Below are 19,922 nucleotides of genomic sequence, written 5' to 3' on the forward strand. Positions count from 1 at the left end.
GGCGGTCCCGACAGGGCACTGAGCGGCGGACCCGGCAGCCCCACCGGGCTTCCAGCTGAGGGAGGGAGGGACCCCGAAGGCTGCCAAGCAGAAGAGCGTGCCAGATCCGGCTGCCACGTGGGGAATGGGCTGGAGCGTGCGTGGCAGGAGAGGCAGACCTTAGGCCCAAGGTGACCGTGGCTGCTGCCACTGAGGTGGTCGCGGCGGAGTGGTAACGATTTGTCCGCTGGCGTGTGTTTGTTTTGACGGTGGAGCCAGACAGGACTTGCTGAGCGGTGATGGGACGTGAGGTGTAAGGGAATAAAAGGAATCCGATGTGATTCCAGAGTTTGGGGCCCAGCAGTCAGGGTAGTAGAATTACCGTGACGAGGGAGCCTGTAAGAGATACACGGGGGTGTGATTTTGTTTTGTTTTCCTTTGCTTTTTTGGAGGGTTAGATTGGAATCAAGAATTCTGGCTTGGCTTTAGTAAGTTTGGAATCCGGTTAGACTTCCCCAAGGCAGTGTCAGGGAGTAGGAGTAAGGAGTTCCTGACAAAGTTGGGCCTGGGGCTGAGCTGGGGAGTGTTCCGCACGTGTAAGTCCTCGGGGCCAAGGATCTGTGTGAGGCCCTCCCTCGTGGTGGCATTCTGAGCTCCTGGACTGGAGAGGCTGCGGACGGTGAAGGAAACCTGTCTGCCCCTTGCTCTGACCCCCTGCCAGGCCCCTTCTTGGCGTCACCCCCACTGACTCGCCACTTCCTGTCATTGCCACGACCTCCCCTCAGCCATAAGAGACAGCAGCTGCCTCTTCACTCGCTGGCAGTGACATCTGTGCTTCTTTGTCATTTGAAGAACGTCACGTGAGCACATATCAGCGCGAAGAGCAGGTTTTCAGATTTTTTTTGTCAGATTTGTATCAAGTACCTGAAAATGCCATGTACATTTTTTGGCCCAGAAATTCCACTTCAATAATTATAGCTATCTAGGAATTTATCTTAAGGAAATACAGATTTCACCTAAGTTTTCCTAATTAGAAACTTTTAAATAGAAACAAAATATTGGAAATAATCCAAATATCCAAAAGTTAAGGGCTTTTGGGGGCTTTGTTACACGATAACCTAAACAGTGATATTTTAAGGCCATTAAAATAATGTCACTGAGGAACATTAACTGGTAGGGAAAATATTCATAATAATACTAAGAATATTGTTATGTAAAACAACACCAGCATCTAATGAAATAACATTGGTTGACATTTCGGTGTGCCAAGTACTGTTCTGAGCACTTAACTAGAATCATCTCTTACTACTGGGTAAGAAACTCACTCAGGTCCACACGGGTTCTAAGCAGCGCATCAGGTTTGAACTCAAGCGCTTGATGCCCAGAATCAGCTCAGCCTCCAACTCCATCCGCTTCTGCCTTATAAAATAGCCCCAATTTCTGAACAGTGGGAAGGTACAAATTAGTATAAAGTCATAGCAAACACTACCAGGACATAATATACCAAATGTCCCAGTGAGTAGCCCTGGGGCATGGGATTCTAAGTTCTTTTTGGTTCATCTGTATTTACTACACGTACTGGTTTTGCATAAGAGAGTAAATGCTAAATAACTCGGGACCAGGTAAAACTTGTAAGTGGTACAGTTTTTCTCTTGTACTGAGGACTAACGAATTCACCAAGTGTTTTCCCTTATGGGAAAACAGCCTCAGGAATTCGGGCTTTCACGGGAACCTCGTCCACCCCAGATGCGAGCCTCCGACCCCCAGGCCACGCTCCTACCCAGGCCCCACACCTCCTCGGCAGCTGTGGCGGGATACGGCGTTTGTGGTCATTGAGATGAATTCCAGCTGTGGTTGTTTCTTTCTTTCTGGTTCTAGGTTGATCTCCCTGAAAGTCCTTAATAGCATCGTGCTGTTGGGCAAGTCATGTCAGTATGTGAAGGAGGCCAAAATGGAAGAAAAGTTGTTCAATCCTCCTCCAGCCAGCACATCAGGCAAACCACCCCATAAGTCACAGAACAAATGTAAACCCTCTCAAGGTACGTTCTGTTCCTTTCATCACTGTGTGAATCGTTTTCTACAGAGTTAATGGTCTGAATTCTCCCTAGTGAAGAAATCCCTATTCAGTTGATGTTTGACATTGCTTTCAAGATTTGATTTCACTTTGCTGAGTTGTCTTCAATGTTTCTATTTTAGATCTCGTCACGGATACACCCCCATGCCGTGCTCTGAGTTTTTCCATGTGTTCATCATTCAGTAGATGATTTTTGAGCACCTGGTACATGACAGGCTCAGGGGATACATTGGTGGGGAAAACAGAACTGGTTCTGACCGGGAGACAGAGAGAGCCAAGGGGCGGTAGTGCTACAGAGAAAACTCCAGCGGGTCCACCAAGGGGAGTGTGAGCGGGAGTCAGGAGCTCCCCCAGCCAAGGAGACAGAGCCTTCCCGGGCTCAGTGCCAGCAGCCGGTGCGTGTGAGGGCCCCGGGCAGGAACCTGCCGGGCGTGTGGAGGGACAGCAAAGGCCAGGTGGCTGGAGTGGACCCCTGCCATGAGTGAGGGACTGGAGAAGGCATCAGAGAGGCCACCCTGCTGCCTGTTGTGAAGAGCGTGGCTTTTACTGTGGGGAAGGGGCCGTTCCAGGGTTTGGAGCAGAGGAGGGACGTGATCCAGCTGTGAGCTTTGTGGAAAGTAGACTCGGGAAGAGTGAGCCCAGAGGCGGAGGTCAGCAGGGAGACTGCTTGGCTCAGAGCCGGGGTGAGTGGTGTGAGCCAGGAAAGCTGGCCAGATTCTGGAAAGGTCTGGAAGAGCACAGGATTTGCTGATGAGTTTTACAGTGTGGGAGAGAAGTGGAGGATTCCAGGGCTGCTGGCCTGGAATGTTTGGAGGAAGAAGCGGGGCCCTGCCGTCAGATTTGTCATTAGATGGCAGTTCCCGGTTCTCGTGGTACCTGTTCATAAGACTTTGCGTTCATTGACTTACCTTTAAATATACGGAGCCACTGTGTGCGGGTGATATGGGATCCTGGAGATACACAGGTAAATAAATCGTGCCGCAGGGCCTCACAGACAGAGGAGATGGTAAGAGTGGATAATCCAGACACGTGAGCGGGTCGGAGACAGGTGTGGAAGGGACAGGACGGGGTCCCTTCCTGGAGGTGGTGAAGCCTGGGCTGAGTTTCGAAGGATGAGAAGTGGGCCCAGGCGAAGATGGGTGGAGAGGGCACTTCAGAAACCTACCGGCCTGAGCCGAGTCTAGAGGCCTGAAAAGCAGCCAGGAACTAGCAGCTCAGTGTTCCGGGTGCGACGTTTGCTGTGGGAAGGGGCCAAGTCCAGGCTGAACGGAGTGCCGTGCTCATGCGTGCTTTCTAGGGAGCCAGGAGGAAAGTGAAATCTTGTCCAACAACCGGAAAATAATGTTCGTCATAACAGAGAGCATGTAAATACTCTTAGTAACACGGGATTGCGTGTGTTTCGACCGGGCCAGTGCCTGCTAGGCACCTTCCGCACATTGACAGATGAGTGTCGGTCATGCAGTCGGGACTCCAGTCTGATGGGGGACGCAGGAGGTGAAACCTTTAAGTGCACACCTCAGTTCGAGGCCATTGGCTCCAGAGCCACGTACTAAGAAGTGCATTTGGGACGAGAGTGTGAGTGTCCATGTAGGGTGTTTTTGGAGGTCAGGAGACCACAGGCCAGACAGACACTGTTGAGGAAGGTGTTGTAAGTCAGGTGGCTCAGGTTCAATTCAAGGATGAAAAGAGGGGCAGCTCTCGAAACAAGCGTCGTGTTCGTCATGTTCTTAAAGAAGCAAAGGACAGCAGTGGGGGTGGGAGCGGCAGGGAGGGCAAGAAAATAGACTCCGTGTTCACGGTCGATCGTGGCGGTGGTTTCTACAGGTGTATGCGTGTGTCCACACCCATCAGATTATTCATTTTAAGTATGTTCAGCTCACGTGCTGTCATTCTTACCTTGATGAAGCTGCTCTCCTAAGGACTGAATGTGTGACGCAGAGATCGGTGGCTGCAGGCCCTGACCGAGCCGTCCCGCAAGCCGGGTTCCAGGACTCCCGTGACCCAGAGTACACATTTGGGTCTTGTCGGTCGGTCTGTTTCTCCCTGTTTTGGACTTCCCGCAGGTGGACTGCTGAGTCGAGCGAAATTTTACAGCGCCTCATTCCGCAAATTGCCCACTCTGTAATAAGAATTGACTTCTAATTGACAAGTGACAGGACTAATTTGAATTCTTCTTTGGGTCTTAATGGTGGCAAAATGTTTGATCTTTGTCCTGGGCAGGGGGGACAAAAAAAGGGCTGGTGCCGGTACCCAGGAGAGGTAGGATGTGTTAGAGTCTGCTTCTCCTTGACGTCTTGAGCGTAGGAGCCAGTGGTAACTGTTGAGGCAACAGTCATATTAGGACCTGGTTATGCAGGAGGGAGTTTGTCAGAGAGGAGCTCTGGTACCAAAGTCAGGTGGTGGTATTATTTGTGTGATGCTATCCACATAATGTCCCTCTGTGGAATTTTTTTTTAATAGGGAACTTATTGTCAAATTGATTTCCATACAACACCCAGTGCTCCTCCCAACAGGTGCCCTCCTCAGTGCCCCTCACCCACTTTCCCTCCCCCCACCCCTCCATCAACCCTCAGTTTATTCTCAGTATTTAAGAGTCTCTTAGGGTTTGCCTCCTTCCCTCTCTGTAACTTTTTTTTCCCCCTCTTCTCCTCCCCGCTAGTCTTCTGTTGAGTTTCTCAGGATCCACATAATATCCCTTCTGTAGAATTTTATTGAGCAAACAGAAATGGCATAGCCGCTGAGTTTCGTAATGAACCATGGCCGCTGACATGCCACGTGCTATTCGGTTGTCACTCGCTCTACCTAGAAGATGAACGGGGCCACCTTTTCTCATTGCCGCTCTGTTGGTATGCTTGTATTTATTATAAATTGAGGGGAAATCCTTTTCTAACCAACGGCATCTGTTTTTCCACAGAAGAAAACTTGTCTGCTTCGGTCACCAGCCAGCCTGTTCATCCGAAAGAAAACGTCATACCCTTACTTGTCACAAGCAGTTCTGATCAGTTTCTGACGACTCCAGATGGTGATGAGAAAGACATAACGCAGGAAAGCTCGGAATTAAAGCACAGATCGTCAAAGAAAGATTTGCTGGAGGTAGACAGGTTCACAATCTGTGGAAACCGAATCGACTGAGCTCTGCGGCCAAGTCCTGGGGCGGGAGACGCTCTGCTACTGGGATGGACAGATGCGAAAACTGGCACTTAAATATTTATTTAAAAACTTAAATTATTAATGGAAAGCGAATCTTAATATCTTTCTTCCGGTGACGTGGTCTGGCTGAAGGTCAGGTCACAGAACAGCAGCGACCTCCAGCCTGGACTCTGGAACCTGACGGGTGAGGAGGAGCCCCCGGCTTGGCGGCGGGCAGTCACTTCTGGGCCTCACGGGGGCCACCTCCCAATCACTTTGCCGTATCCGTCCGCGCTTCCAGAACCTCGAATTCTCCCTCGAGGCCTCTTCCATACAAGGATACACCTGGAAAACTGTGAAGCTTCTACCATGACATTACCTTTCCAGCTCATACTGTTTTCACAAACAGGTTTCAGACTTGACTTCATCTGCCAAAGCATTAAAAAAAAAAAAAAAAAAAAAAAGATTAAAACTTAAGTCAAGATAAATGTTCTTACCACCAGAATAATCCTTGAAGATGTATCTGAATTAATCAGAATAAAAGGCTACCTAAAATAATTCATGGTGAATAGTAGCATTTTATAGGAAGAAACCCTAAGCCAGTTTGTTTATTTACAAAATATTCATTAATGAAAGTTATGCATCACAGAGAAAACGTTTCATGATTTTTCAGTTTACTCTTTAAAGCAAAATGTGAGCTGTGTGTTGTTCAATTGCAATGGAGAGAATAGAAATACCCTTACGAAAAGGCACTTTTTATACTGAAAAAGCAGAGCAGTGTTAACTTTCGTGTATAGTTAACCGGTTTCGCTTTAAAACTAATTGCTTCACAAATTGTTACAGTTAAAAGGATCGGATGTCGAGTGGGCCGCAGGACTGTCATTGTATAAAACCCGAAGGTTTTGAAGGTGTCCACTTGAACTGAGTTTTTAAAGTGACAGTTTTAAAGTAAACATTCTAAGCGGTTTGGGCAGCATCTTGCTTGGGCTTAAAAAACGCGTCAGTCTTTCTGACTGGAGTGTCCGTGGGGGTGCCCGAGCTGGGGGTGCCCATGGGCTCGGGGCCTGTGGGCCGCTGTCTGTGTGGGGAGACCTTTGTGTCTGGACGCTGGGAACAGCAGCCAAAGGTGCTTCTTGGTTTTGTTTGAGATCAAGATTCCATTTCTGTTTAGCTGCCAGTTTGTGGCCTACAGCAGAGGACAAGTTATTCCCCACCAGTTTTAGCTCGAGGAACCTTTCTGCATTTTTATAAAAATTTTACAGCGTCTCATTTCAAAATGTCCACATGTTCTACTGTTCACTGTCATTTCCTTTGACGTTTTCATTTTGAAGTTCAGCTGTTGTGCTGATATTTCAGGCATGTGACCTGCAGAAAGTAATTTTAGGGGATTTCTCTATTTCCTGGGTGAAATATAAAGCAAGCTTTAACGTTTGGCTTCTTCATGAGAAATATGGAAGTGGATTTTAATGTTTTGCATCAGCTAAGGAAATCTGAAGGTTAATGTTCACATAGGGTAGAAAAGAAAGTCCTACTGAAATACTTCGGTGAAACCAGGAAGTATTTTAAGTTAAAAATGAAAAGACTTTCGTATTATGTTTCAATGAAGCCCCATTTTAGAATTATACTTTTTTTCTATCCCCTCTTCGCCACCAAAAGGAACAGTGTCCATGTGAATGGAATAGTTTGGGGGGGAACTTTGCCAAATGTAGCCCTGATCCGTGCAAGAATATGATTTGGGTATATCCTTCCACTCAGCTTGAATTAGCCTGTTATTGTGCTGTCATTTTCGGAAGATTTCATTTCCTTTGCAGGATATATTGGGAGTTGGGAATGATGTTCATTTCTTCTGCTAAAATGGCATTCAATACTAATTTTATAAGTGCATCTTGTGTGAAACTCAATAAATTCAATTTTGTAATCTTTTTTAAAAAGCTCACTGAATTTATTTTAATGAGGTTTGTTGCTATATTTGCTGGCATAAATTTCCCACTCTGTAATAAGAATTTACTTCTAATTGACAAGTGACAGGACTGTCTAATTTGAATTCTTCTTTTGGTCTTAATGGTGGCAAAATGTTTGATTTTTATGCTGAAAAAAAAAAAAAAGGCTGGTACTTGATCATAGATTGTTTAATATCTCTCAGCCGATGGAGATACTTGCATTTTGCAGGTGTTTTGAATGTCTCACAATGTGTTTTTCACATCTGGGAGTAAAGTTCAAGACAGTACTTTTTTTTTTTTTTTTAAATTAAGACACAACATAGGTCACTCTAACGAGCTTTACCTTTAGAACAGAAGTGGAACAACCAAGGGTCATTCAGGAGCTTGTCCAAATTTTCTTTGTGCCTTGCACCTCTGTCCTTTGGCTAGCATTTAGACCTCATACCCATTATCCATGTACTTGGAAGAAATGTCTTCTCATTAGATCCTCCAAAATGTTTCTGCCACCCCTGGTAACTCAGCAGAGGAGGCTGTAGATTCACAAAATAATTTAAAATGGCAACATTTTGATATGTTTCAGGTTCATTTATCTATTCTTTCAACAGAGATTTATCCACACCTTCTATGTATCAGGGACTGTTCTAGATGCTGGGATCAGCCCTGAGCAAAGCTCTTGCCCTTCTGGGAAAGGGTGAGAGCAAACGCGTCAGCGGGATAACGTCTGCTGGAGACACACGGCCTAGTGACCAGGGAGAGGATCTTTCAGGTTTATCTCAGGTCTAAAACAAATCTAGTTGTTTAACACTTCATAGCAGTCTGACTTGTTTTCCTATTGTATTGGTGTAAAGTAAGAGAATTATGTACGGTTTCACAGTACTTCTATAAAACAAGAAAATACTTCTTTTTTTTTTTTTTTTTTTTTTTTTTTTAATGCTGAAGACTGCCAATTGTCCATCAGAATCTGTTCTCCATGGACACAGAGTTACAGCTGGGCACGTAGCTGGCGGCAGTTGGGGACTACAATCCCAAGTCCTTCTTGCTGTTACTTGGGGCCTAGTGGCGTTCTCACCAAGGGATGTAAGTCAAGGGATATGTGCCATTATGGACTCCCCTCCACCTTCTCTTCCCTTCCCACCGACTGGAACCCAGAGAAGGTGTGACTTTGCCCCAACCAAGCAGGTCAACACGGTGCCCACAGGACGGCAGAGCCACGGGAGGGACGGATTCCGGGCCCCTGAATGCCTCTGTGGAGTAGAGCCGCCTGTCCGCTAGGAACACTCAGACCGTACATGAGAGAGAAATAAATGCCTTTGTTCCTAAGCCACTGAATCCAGAAGGTCAATGTCACAGTCCAAATTAACACACTAAGAAATCTGGAAGGGTCTATTTAGAGATCTTTACACAAATGGAGTGAGGTCTAAGACCTCGAAAACACACACTTCGAAAACACTCTGGATTCTCGTATGTACTCTGTTGTTTGTAGGGAAAAGATAAAGATGACTACGTCCCCCTCATTCAGAGGTGGCTCTCCCAGCACCCTTGGCCATCTCGAACTCAACTTTAAATTTGCTCATCAATTGCGAAGTCCTGTTTGCTCATATACTCTACCGAACGGATACGCGTTGTCCCTTATCTCTCAGGAAATCGTGTACAGGAAGAGTAGACGATGAGTATAGTCTAACAGCACGGAGAAGTGGAGGCAAAGGAGTGAATATATCAAGAGAGCGGCAAAAATACGATCATCTGGGGCCAGTTTGAGGCAAATGGTTCCGTGCAAGTGATTGCTCAAAATATCCCTGTGTTCTGCTTCAGCATGATGTGTGTGGCATTCATGAGTGCCGGAGACATCTGGGACGGTTTCGCTTATGTCGAATCTGATCCGGTAGAAACGTCTACAGTTGAGGCGGAAGGGGTTAAAGAAATTGGCATTCGAAGGGAATTTTCGTGATCTGAAAAGTCTGCGTATAGGGAACACCTGATATTCAGCAGTGGGCCTTGCTGTCCTAAATTTCAGTAAGAAAAGATCATTAACACATACGCACAAGTCACTAAAACTCATGTTTTGACGTCATGTAGTAAGGTTGTATTTGAAGTTGTTCGATATTTAATGAAAAAAAAAGGGGGGGGGTAGGCATCCACACAACATATTTCACTGTCAGCTTGCAACTCTCTTTTTGGCAGTGGGAAGGTAAGGGTGGTGGGGGGAGGGGGGTCCTGGACTGCATGAGGCACCTCTTAAAAAAGATTGGATCAGGAATTCTAGAATGTCTAAGCTCTTGAAGGGTGGCTTGCCTACAATCGTTTTTGAAACTGCCGTTATTTTTAATAAGCATATTCTCATTTCGTCTTAGATGTGTCTATGTAAGAATGTAAACACTGGGAAATTGCTGTAATGTCAAGGTTATTAACCAGATAAAGTGAGATAGAAGAAAAATGCATAAATATCTCGTAGGGCTTGATTTAACATATTAATTGCACAGTCACTGTGGAAAGCACAGAAGTGGATAAGCACTGATCACAGAGCTCATCGAAGGTCTAGTGGGCAGACAGATGGTTGAACTGACTTGGCAGTTACAGTCCCATGAGTCAGCTGCTACCATAAACATGGGGACTGGCTGCCGCAGAGCTTCTCATTCAGATGGGGTCCCGCTGGGGCCCTAGCGTCTATCTTGTATGGTTCCCGGCACGTGCAGGTGGCCAATAAACATTGGATGAATAAACATGGGACTCTTCGTGGAGAATGTGCACTGAGACTATCTTAAAAAGAGAGAAGGAATTAGATGGATAGGAAAGGAAGGGCAAGCCAGACACGGACGAAGGAGGAAAGCACACCATGACAGCACAGGCTGCGTCCACTCACTGGGTGCATGTCTGAGTGCCTGTCGAGCGCCAACTGTCGCGCTCAGAATACGAGAAGGAACAGCTTCGCTCCAGGGGCAGTTGGGAGAAGGAGGCAGGGGCTCGATCTGGAGAACTTTGAATGCCTTACAAAGAGTCTTGGACTTGATCCTGCAGGCAACGGGGCTTACTTGGGATCTTACACTGGATCGTGGGAATTCTCAGATGAGAGGATAAATGGGGAACAAAAAGCTACTTGTAAACCGTAAAGAGTTAGGTAACCTGTCCAAGGTCACATGCGTAGCACATATCAGAGCGGAAAGCCAAACCCCTTCCCGGAGAAGCCTGTGCCCTCTACCTCTGGGTTCTCTGCTGCTTGTGAGGGAAGAGAGAAGCAGAAACCACGAGACCCTTAAGGGGGCCACCACGGTCCTTCCTGCCAAAGGGACAGGACCTACAGGATGTAGGCTGTGGCGACCTTTGGGATGTTGGGTGCCTAGGGTGTTTGCCCCTCCAGGAAGTTCAGGGAGAGCCAACCGACCGCGTGGGGTTGGAGTCAGAGGGTTGTTCTGTGACACTGCACACCTGCTTAGCTGTCGATCGGGCTTGATAACACGCACTTCTCAGGGTCGTTGGGAGGAATGAGAGGGCGTCTGACACTCGGTTTGTAAATGATGCAGCACTGTGCGAATCGAAGCTGTTCACTGTCATCGCCCAAGTCCTCGTAGCCTAGATTATTGGTCCTCAAGGTGTGGTCCCCAACCTGCAGCATCCATCACCTGGGGACATGTTAGAAATGCAGACTCTTGGGGCGTCTGGGTGGCTCAGTCGGTTAAGCTTCGGCTCAGGTCATGATCTCACGGTTCGTGAGTTCGAGCCTGGTGTCGGGTCCTGTGCTGACAGCTCAGAGCCCGGAGCCTGCTTCCAATTCTGTGTCTCCCTCTCTCTCTGCCCCTCCCCCGCTTGTTCTCTGTCTCCCTTTCTCTCTCAAAACTAAATAAACATTAAAAAAAAAATGTTTTTAATAAAAGAAAGGGTGGGTTTGCTTTCTTGAAATTGGACAGGCCGGGAAGACCTCTGTGTTAGCTGCAGCCTGAGCGAGAAGGAATGTCATGGAGGCAGACAGCCACAAGTTCAAAGCTGCTGGCATCAGAGCAAGCAGCGTGTATTCTACCAGCAGAAGGAAGTTGGGCAGAGTCGGAGGCCACGGGGTGGCGGGGGGGGGGGGGGGTGTCCAGGCCGTCCAAGCCCAGGGACAGGAGTTAGGGTATTGCTGGTCCGAGGGCCAGGGAAGGAGTTAGGATGTTGCTTTTCTCTGACCTTGTGACGACTGGGTCGCAGAGCAGCCAACGAGCGGAATCAGGGAGACCGGTGACGGGACTGTTTTGAAGGGAGTTCACTGGGCTCAGGCCAGCCTGGAATCACACCAGGGCCGGGCCCGGAGTCCCCCAGACTGACCTGGCCCCGTCTGCACCCGGGAAAGGCAAACCATTGGTGCCTCTGCAGGAACCTCTAAACCTCCACTGGCAATGCAGTCACAGAACAGAGGGCTCCACCTAGACCTGATCCCCTCGTTTCTTCCACGCGGACACAAAATCCGCTTTTGTCTGACTTTCTCGTTGGATGGGCGTGGTGACGAGCAGCCTCCGGAGGTGCTGCTCTGTAGAAATAATTCCCCGGGGCAGGCCGGGCTGCTCCCTGGCCCTCGACAGAAACCACGTTTCCTGAAGATAGTGGAAGGAAGCAGCGAGGGCCCATGCCGAGTAGCAGGGAACTGGGCTCAGCCCTCCCGCCTTGGACCCAGGCAGGGAAGAAGCCGTTGGCAAGTGAAATAAAGCCATGCACTTTCAGATTCTGTCCATCTTTAATTGCAAAACACAGCAGGAAAGAACATGACTTTCCCTTGTGAGTATAATGGGTTTCTCCTGCACCCCTGATAGGTTGTCATCTAGCTGGGATGGGAAATACCTATAGTAAGTCTCCCATTCTGCAGATGTGGAAACCGAGGCTACGAGGCTCTTTTCTCAAGTCACCCAGCTGGAGAGGAACGGGACCGAGATTTAAAGCCCGGCCCCTGTGACGGCAGAATGTCAGCTTGTCACCAAGGCACGGAGCCAACACACACACGATCTTTTTTCCTTGCATCCAGGAGTTCTCTAACAAAAGCATGCGTAGTTAACGAACTTTCCACCCCCTCTGACCTCCTTTGGTTCACCTTTCCCAGACTCTCATATGATTCTAATGCTCCACAGATTGGCACGGCTGAGTGTTATTTTTAGAATTTGGATTCTGAACGGACTGTTCTGGTTCTGTTTGTTGGCGAATCACCTTTTTTCTCCCTGCTGAATCATGACGTGGCATAACAACGCGGATTTATGTGACGCCTGGCACTTTTCAAATAGTCTCTCCTTGGCTTCTTATTCACCCCTGCAAGGTGGGTACAACAGAGATCGAGATGTCCATGTGCCGACCAGGAAACCAGGGCCCTGAGTTTCCAGCTGCTTGGATGTAGTGCCTGGTCCAGACAGGAGGACTCCCCACCCAACACAGGGCACAAGGTCACTCAACACATGGTCATAACACGCCTAGCACTGCAGGCCCCAGACTAAGGAGGGAGCATTGGGAGAGCATATCCTTCCTGGCTGGGACAGTGGCGAATGCCACACATTTGAAGCTTTTATTAGTTTTGATCCTCAAGTAATACGTGTTCATCGTTGGAAAATCAGAAAGCCGCTAAGAAAAAGGTGGGGGTGAAAGGAGGAATTTCAGCATTTAATTTGATGCATATTCTTTCCAACTGTTCCTGCGACTATACACACAGGTACGGGTTTGTACACATAAATATGTGTCCGTGACATTCTACGTGCTGATTTTCGGCACGCTTCATTTCCTTTACACGTGGTGGGAATTTTTCCGTGTCAACAGCATGCAATACTTTCAATGCGTGCATAGAATTCCACGTACGGCCATATGACAGTTTATCTGATCAATTCCTTCTTGTTGTACATTTGTCTGGTTATTTCTTTGGGATACATTCCTAGAGCTGGAATTGGGCAAAGGCTCCAAACCACCTTTGATGTGTTGCTCCAAAATCACCTTCCAGAGACACAGAGTGTATGAACGCTCTCACCAGCCCTGGGCCGGATGACTGTCCTCACCCTGGCCAATTTGACAAGTGGCTTAAAAAGGGGACCTAGTTTTATGAGTCTGATTAGATATTTTTAATATATTTATGAAATATTTTTCATTTTAGTGACGTGCATATTTATATCTTTAATATTTCTTCTCAGTGGTAGCTGGAAATAGGACAAAGAAATGGGGACCTGAGAACCTATTGATCGCCCTAGACCCGCGTTTTTCAACCTTTTGGATAGAGACCCATAGTAGGAAGACCCAAATAGAAAGGGGACCCATAATATATTTTACGTCAAAACCCAGTGGACACACACATATATACCTGAAAAGTAAACTTTTACCAAACAATGCCTACCTTTACTCTGATTTTTTCAAATATTGTCTCTCTATATCTATTTTTTAACTTATTTAAATTCAAGTTAGTTAACATACAATGTAGTAATAGTTTCAAGAGTAGAATTTAGTGATTCCCCACTTAGATATGACACCCAGTGCTCATCCCAGCAAGCGCCCTCCTTAACGCCCATCCCCCATTTAGCCCACCCCCCACCCGCCTCCCCTCTAGCAACCCTCAGTTCTCCATATTTAAAAGTCTCTTATGGTTTGCCTCCCTCTCTGTTTTTATCTTATTTTTCCTTCCCTTCCTCTGTGTTCATCTGTTGTGTTTCTTAAATTCCACATATGAGTGAAATCGTATGATATCTGTCTTTCTCTGACTGACTTATTTCATTTAGCAGAATACACCCTACTTCCATTGCTGCAAAGGGCAAGATTTCATTCTTTTTGATCACTGAATCGTATTCCATTGTATATATATATATATACCACATTTTCTTTATCCATTCACTAGTTGATGGGCATTAGGGCTCTTTCCATACTTTGGCTATTGTTGAAACTGCTGCTATAAACATTGGGGTGCATGTGCCCCTTCAAAATAGCACACCTGTATCCCTTGGATAAATGCCTAGTAGTGCAATTGCTGGGTCGTAGGGTAGTTCTATTTATATTTTTTAAACGCTAGTCATTACATATTAAATTGAGTCCATAATCTTGCCATAGATTGTGTCCCATAGTTTGAAAAACACTGGCTTAGACCCAACAGCTTCAGCTGCCTGAACATATTGGCCCTGAACAAAGTCAGGGTCTTATTAGCAAAGGAAAAGAGGGAGGTAGACATCAAGCAGACATGTAACAGTCACCCTCAGACCTTAAAGGGTGGGCCGGGTGTAGGCAGGTGAAGACTGGGAGAGCCCCGGTGAGAGAGAGGAGGTCGGAGCAGGGAAAGCGTGCGTGTGCCCGGCACCACGCCAGCTGAGCTCTGAGATGTGTGGAAGGAGGCTCGCTGGGAAAGTTGGTTGAGCCCTGCCTGCCACAGAGGACCTTGGCTGCCAGGCTCCAGGAGAGCCTCTTGAGGGAGTGACTTAGTGCGGGCGCCATAATCAACACCACAGACTGGAGTTCAGGAGGCTGCAAACAAGCAAGGCAGGCCCGATAACTGGTGAGCACCCTCTTCCTGGTTTGCAGATGGCCGGCTTCTTGTGTCCTGGCATGGTGGAGCGCAGAGGGAGAGAAAGCAAGTTCTCTGCTGCCTGCTGATAAGGGAACTGTGATGGTCCATTTCACTCGTCAGCCTGGCTGGGCTCCGGGACCCAGGTAGCTGGGAAAGCATTATTTCTGGCGTGTCTGTGAGGGCCTTTCTGGAAGCCATCAGTGTTTGATTCAGTGGGCTGAGGACAGATGTGGATGGGCATCACCGAATCCACGCAGAACCCAACTGGGACAAAACAGTGAAGGAAGGGTGAATTCTCTGTGAATTCTCTGTCCTTGAGCTTCGGTGTCCGTTTTCTCTCACCCTCAGAGCCCGGAGCTCGTGGTTCTTTTGGGCCCTCAGCCTCGGGGACTTAAAACCAGCAACTTCTTCAGTCCTCCGGCCTCAGCCTCAGACCGAATGATACCCTCGGCTCCCCAGGTTGTCCAGCTCGCAGACCAGACTGTCGGGCTTCCTGCCCTCCATTACCAGGTGAGCCAAAGCCCAGAGTAGGCCTCCTCTTCCGGTAACTATGTATCTCCTACTGGTTCTCTTTTTCTGGAGAACCCCGACGAAGCCAGGCACTAATCCCGTTCATGGGGCTCTACCCTCATGATCTAATCACCTCCCCAAGGCCCCACCTTCAGGGGTAGGATTTTGACATATGAATTTGGGATAGAGGAACACATTCAGGCCATAACAGAGAGGGTTATCCCTGGGCAGGGATGCTCAGATGCCCCGCGGCCCTTCTTCCCAGGACTCGTTTCTTTTAACAGGCTGACCCCGCTCGGGGCTGCTCTCCAGGTGCACTCAGGTTGGAACTCATTTGGTGAGTTATTTTTTTCACGTGAAATACGTTTTCTTAATGTCTTTTCAAGTGTACAGTCATTACAAAGGCTCCCCCGAAGTCCTCTTTAAACTCATCATCTGGCTGTTTCCCTAAGTGGCTTTGGACAACCCCGTGTCATCCAGAACATGTGTCACCCGCGATGGGACCCGCAGCACCGGGAGCCACGGCGCCCAGAGCGTCTGATGAACCACACCGGCCTCTGGGACGTGGCGCTCAGCGCTCTCTCACTGCCCCTCACTGTTGTTGCCCCGGCGGGCCGAGGACCCAGCAACTGGGTACGAAGTGATCCCCATGCTGTCTAGACTGGATACCAAATTCCCCCCAAAAGGGCTCTGCTCAGTTTTCTTCGTGTTCAGAAATAAAGCATCTTTGTTTTTACCAATGATTCTTTCCCATTCTGTTGGACTAAGGCTTCACCAGATCTTTGATCTGATACTCACCCTAATGAGAGTCCTGGCTCCTGTCCGTTTGGAGTGTCAGTTTCTTCATCATATAGGTGATGGCCAATGATGGCAGAAAGAAAAGGGATGCCATTCCCATGATGCCTCTGTGACTGGCTTACGCTTAGGAGGCAGAGGTTATCCGACTGGTTATCATGGACTGCAAAAGTATGAGCAGACGTACCTCGCTCGACTGCACTTTGCTTCACGGATACTGTGTCTTTTTGCAAATTGCAGGTTCGTGGCAATTCTGCCTGGAGCAAGCCTATCAGCACCATTCTTCCAACAGTGTTTGCTCGCTTTGTGTCTCTGTGTCACATTTTGGTAGTCCTTGCACTATTTCAAACGTTTTCGTCATGACTGTATTTGATACGGTGATGTGATTATGACTTAACTGAAAGCTCAGATGATATTAGCATTCTTTAGCCATAAAATATTTTTGAATTAAGGTATATACACTTTTTAGACGTAATGCAATTGCACGCCTAATAAACTACAGTATAGTGCAAATAGAACTTTCGTATGCATTGGGAAACCAAAAAAATAATAATAGTTTGACTTGCTTTATTGTGATACTCACTTTACTGCAGCGGTCTGGAACGAAACCCACAGTCTTTATGAAATATGTCTATATCCCTGTACAAAGGAATCTTACTGAAAGCTAATCTCAACTCATTGTTTTCCATTCATTCATTCATTCATTCCTTCAGCACAGCAAGTGGGAAGAAGATTCCCAAATAATCACTTTTTCTGCACTGTCTCACCTCTAAGAAACAGCCTCCTGAAACCCATTCGGGCATTTGTTGGAATGATGCTGTGTGTACTCCCTGTTTCTATGTGCTGCTTCAAGTCCTTGTTGGAAAATGGTGGTCAACAAAGAATGAAGGAACACAGAGACAAACGTCACCCCTCTCTGGTAACGCTGGGCTCCCCTGGACTGGTGACAAGAGAAATGGTGGCAACGGGATGGACTTAATACTTTCTGCAGTGGGTTCCCATCAATTACCTGGTTTAATGGTTTAATTGGTTAAATAGGTTTAATTGTACTCATTTTTCAGCATAGGAAAAAGAAGACCAGCAAAGGTTGGAGAGCCTGACCTGGGTGCTCAGATGTGGCTGGTGATGGAGACAAGATCCACCCAAATTAGGTCTCTGACCTGCAGCTCTGACCTGTGTCCCTCTACAACACTGCAGAGAGCACCCTACTGCCACTACAAATTAAATTCCTGTCAGTCCCTAATTAAAATGACATTAATTAGCTGTCACTTTAACATAGATGACCCGATAGTAAAGTAGACTTTCCTCCACTTTGCACATGTCCTTTTACTTCCAACTATTTAATTAGGCAGCAGGATCATCCCCCCTAGCAAGCTGCTGACCCGATTCAAAAAGCCGAGGCTGCATCTCCGTGTGGAAACAGTATCCCAACTGGGAATTAGAATCTTCTCTCTGTGCACTCACGAACTCGGTCCAGACTCGCAAGGCAGACTCCCAAGCCCTGGGTTTCATCCTGGAGTTGGCCATTTTCCCTCTTCTGCTGTTTTGACCAAAAGGCAACAAGCTTTTATTTTTAAATAGCCATTTACAATTCCCCAGGAGCCCACATGCCATTATCTCGTGGGATGTTCAGGGCAGCCCTGAGAGGTTATGCCCTATAGTGCCAGTTTGGGTTCGTGGGTGCTTTGTACCACATCTGGACATCTACTAAAGTAGAGCCCTGGGACGTTCACGCTGCACATATTTTTTTTGACTGGGTACCGTTGCAGCCTAGTCCCAGCAGGTGAGACTCAGACTTCAGTTCAAAGACGCAAATTCAAAGGAGCACAGTAAGGGGCAGGCAGAAGCAGGATTCGAACCCGGGCAGTCTGCCTCCAGACCCCACTGGGACCCACAGTGCCACTCGGCTCTAACTGTAGCGTCTCCGCACACCGGGCCCATGTTTGCCGGTTGGATCACGGTCCTGTCCACGGCGCAGACAGGGCCAGCAGAGCAGCGGACCGTCAGAGCATCGTACCCTCCTAGGGGCCCCTCCAGATGGCAGGGACATCAGTTGGTTGAGCACAGGGAGCCAAGGGGGCAGAGAATGAAACCTGCTTCTGTTGATGACCTACTCAACGCCTGCAAGAGGGCGGAGCACTTGCCCCACACCGTCTAGAGCCTCACAGCAAAGAGGAAAGACTTATCTCAGGTTTATAACTGAGGAGTCTGTGGTCCACAGAGACCCCGCGAGCCCCTAGGATCACTCAGCAGCTGTGGAAATGTCAAACCACCTTGGCTGACACCGAAGACCATGCCTTTGAGGCTGAATGAAAAACGGCAGCAGAGAAAACAATCCTGCCAGGCCTGGTGCTGATCATGAACGACAGTTAAGGAGCCTGTTGCCAGCTGAGGAGACTCCCAGTATAAACGGGGCTCAGCCAGGAGTCAGAGGTTCCTGAGTAAAACTTCAATAATGCCAAGGCTTTTGCTTCTCCAGGCTCGGGGTCCAACACACACAGTGGACGGATACGCCTTCCTTAAGGGAGGCGAGATGTGGCTGTTTTCAAGAAAGATCGATGCTCACGTTGACCATGTTTCCTTCCGGGGCAGAAGCGTGGAACTCGGCCAGCTCTGTCCCGCAGGGAGACTGAACCTGGTTCAGAGGGACCCACCCGGGAGACCTGGGCACCCAGCAAAACCAGGCTGTAGACCACACAATGGGGGGGGTGGGGGTGGGGGGAGAAAGCGTCTCCCACGCAAAGAGGGCGGAGTTGCCGGTGGGGCTGGAGTGCTGGAAGAGGTGGTGATGTCAGAGACACCCCTCCCCAGAAGCACCCCCTCGTGAGGTACGGAAGCGGTGGGGATGCGGGAACAAAGGTGGCAGGTGGCAGTTCCCACCTCTGTCCCAGCAGCCTGCCTGGGGCACCCCGCGACCTTCCCAGAGGAGTAGTGGGGACAGCAGGTCTGCAGGTTCCCGAGAAGGGGTAGCCACCCTTGCGGAGGGGAATGGGAGGGTCCCCAGAGATCCCCCACCCCTGTGCCAGAGCCGAGCCCCCACGCCCCGGGACACCCTAGTAATTCCCTTCCCACCCTCCATTGGGTGAGAGGGACATCCCCAAAAGATCAAAGCAAGGGAGACCCAGGAGCTGGTGGCAATTCTTTATCCTCTAGCAGGATGTTTTAAACTCTTCTCCAGAGCTCTGGGTCCCCCCTTCCCCTGTAGGAAGTGAGGGTGGTGCAGGACGTCCAGGCACAAGAGTCTCATCTGAGAATCTGTGGCAGGCAGATCTCCCCTGGGGGCTGCTCCTGGAGGGACCCCTCCTGGACCCCCTGTCACATCCCCGCAGTCCAGCCACTCAAGGGCAGCAGCACCTGGCACAGCTAAGGCCTGAGTCTGTTCTGATGAGTGGGTGCCCGTGCCTTTGGTTTGTGAAATATTTCACATATCACCCTTGGTACTGATTGAAATTCTTTAAAATAAATTTTTTTTTACCTCTCTGATCTCAGCCGAAGCAATTTCTTAACACATCTCCAAAGGCAAGGGAATTAAAAGCAAAAATGAACTATCAGGACCTCATGAAGATAAAAAGCTTCTGCACTGCAAAGGAAACAATCAACAACACTAAAAGGCAACCAACGGAATGGGAAAAGATATTTGCAAATGACCTATTGGACAAAGGGCTAGTGTCCAAAAATCTATAAAGAACTCACCAAACTCCGCACCTGAAAAACAAATAATCCAGTGAAGAAATGGGCAGAAAACATGAATAGACACTTCTCCAAAGAAGACATCCAGACGGCCAACAGGCACACGAAAAGATGCTCAACGTCGCTCCTCATCAGGGAAATACAAATCAAAACCACACTCAGATACCACCTCACGCCAGAGTGGCTAAAATGAGCAAATCAGGAGACTATAGATGCTGGTGAAGATGTGGAGAAAGAGGATCTCTTTTGCATTGTTGGTGGGAATGCAAACTGTTGCAGCCGCTCTGGAAAACATTGTGGAGGTTCCTCAAAAAATTAAAGA

General features: G+C 48.2%; 1 protein-coding gene across 1 annotated transcript in view; it reads left to right on the plus strand.

The window, feature by feature from the left end:
* Positions 1 to 5,659, plus strand: part of TAPT1 (transmembrane anterior posterior transformation 1) — a 66,142-nt gene extending 60,483 nt beyond the window's left edge. The window contains exons 13-14 of the mRNA XM_042984890.1: positions 1,858 to 2,018; positions 4,968 to 5,659. Of these exons, the coding sequence (XP_042840824.1) occupies positions 1,858 to 2,018; positions 4,968 to 5,185 (379 nt within the window). The 3' untranslated portion in view covers positions 5,186 to 5,659. The remainder of the gene's footprint in view (positions 1 to 1,857; positions 2,019 to 4,967) is intronic.
* The last annotated feature ends 14,263 nt before the right edge of the window (positions 5,660 to 19,922 follow it).

This window comes from Panthera tigris, chromosome B1 (genome assembly GCF_018350195.1).
Source record: "Panthera tigris isolate Pti1 chromosome B1, P.tigris_Pti1_mat1.1, whole genome shotgun sequence".
NCBI lineage: Eukaryota > Metazoa > Chordata > Mammalia > Carnivora > Felidae > Panthera > Panthera tigris.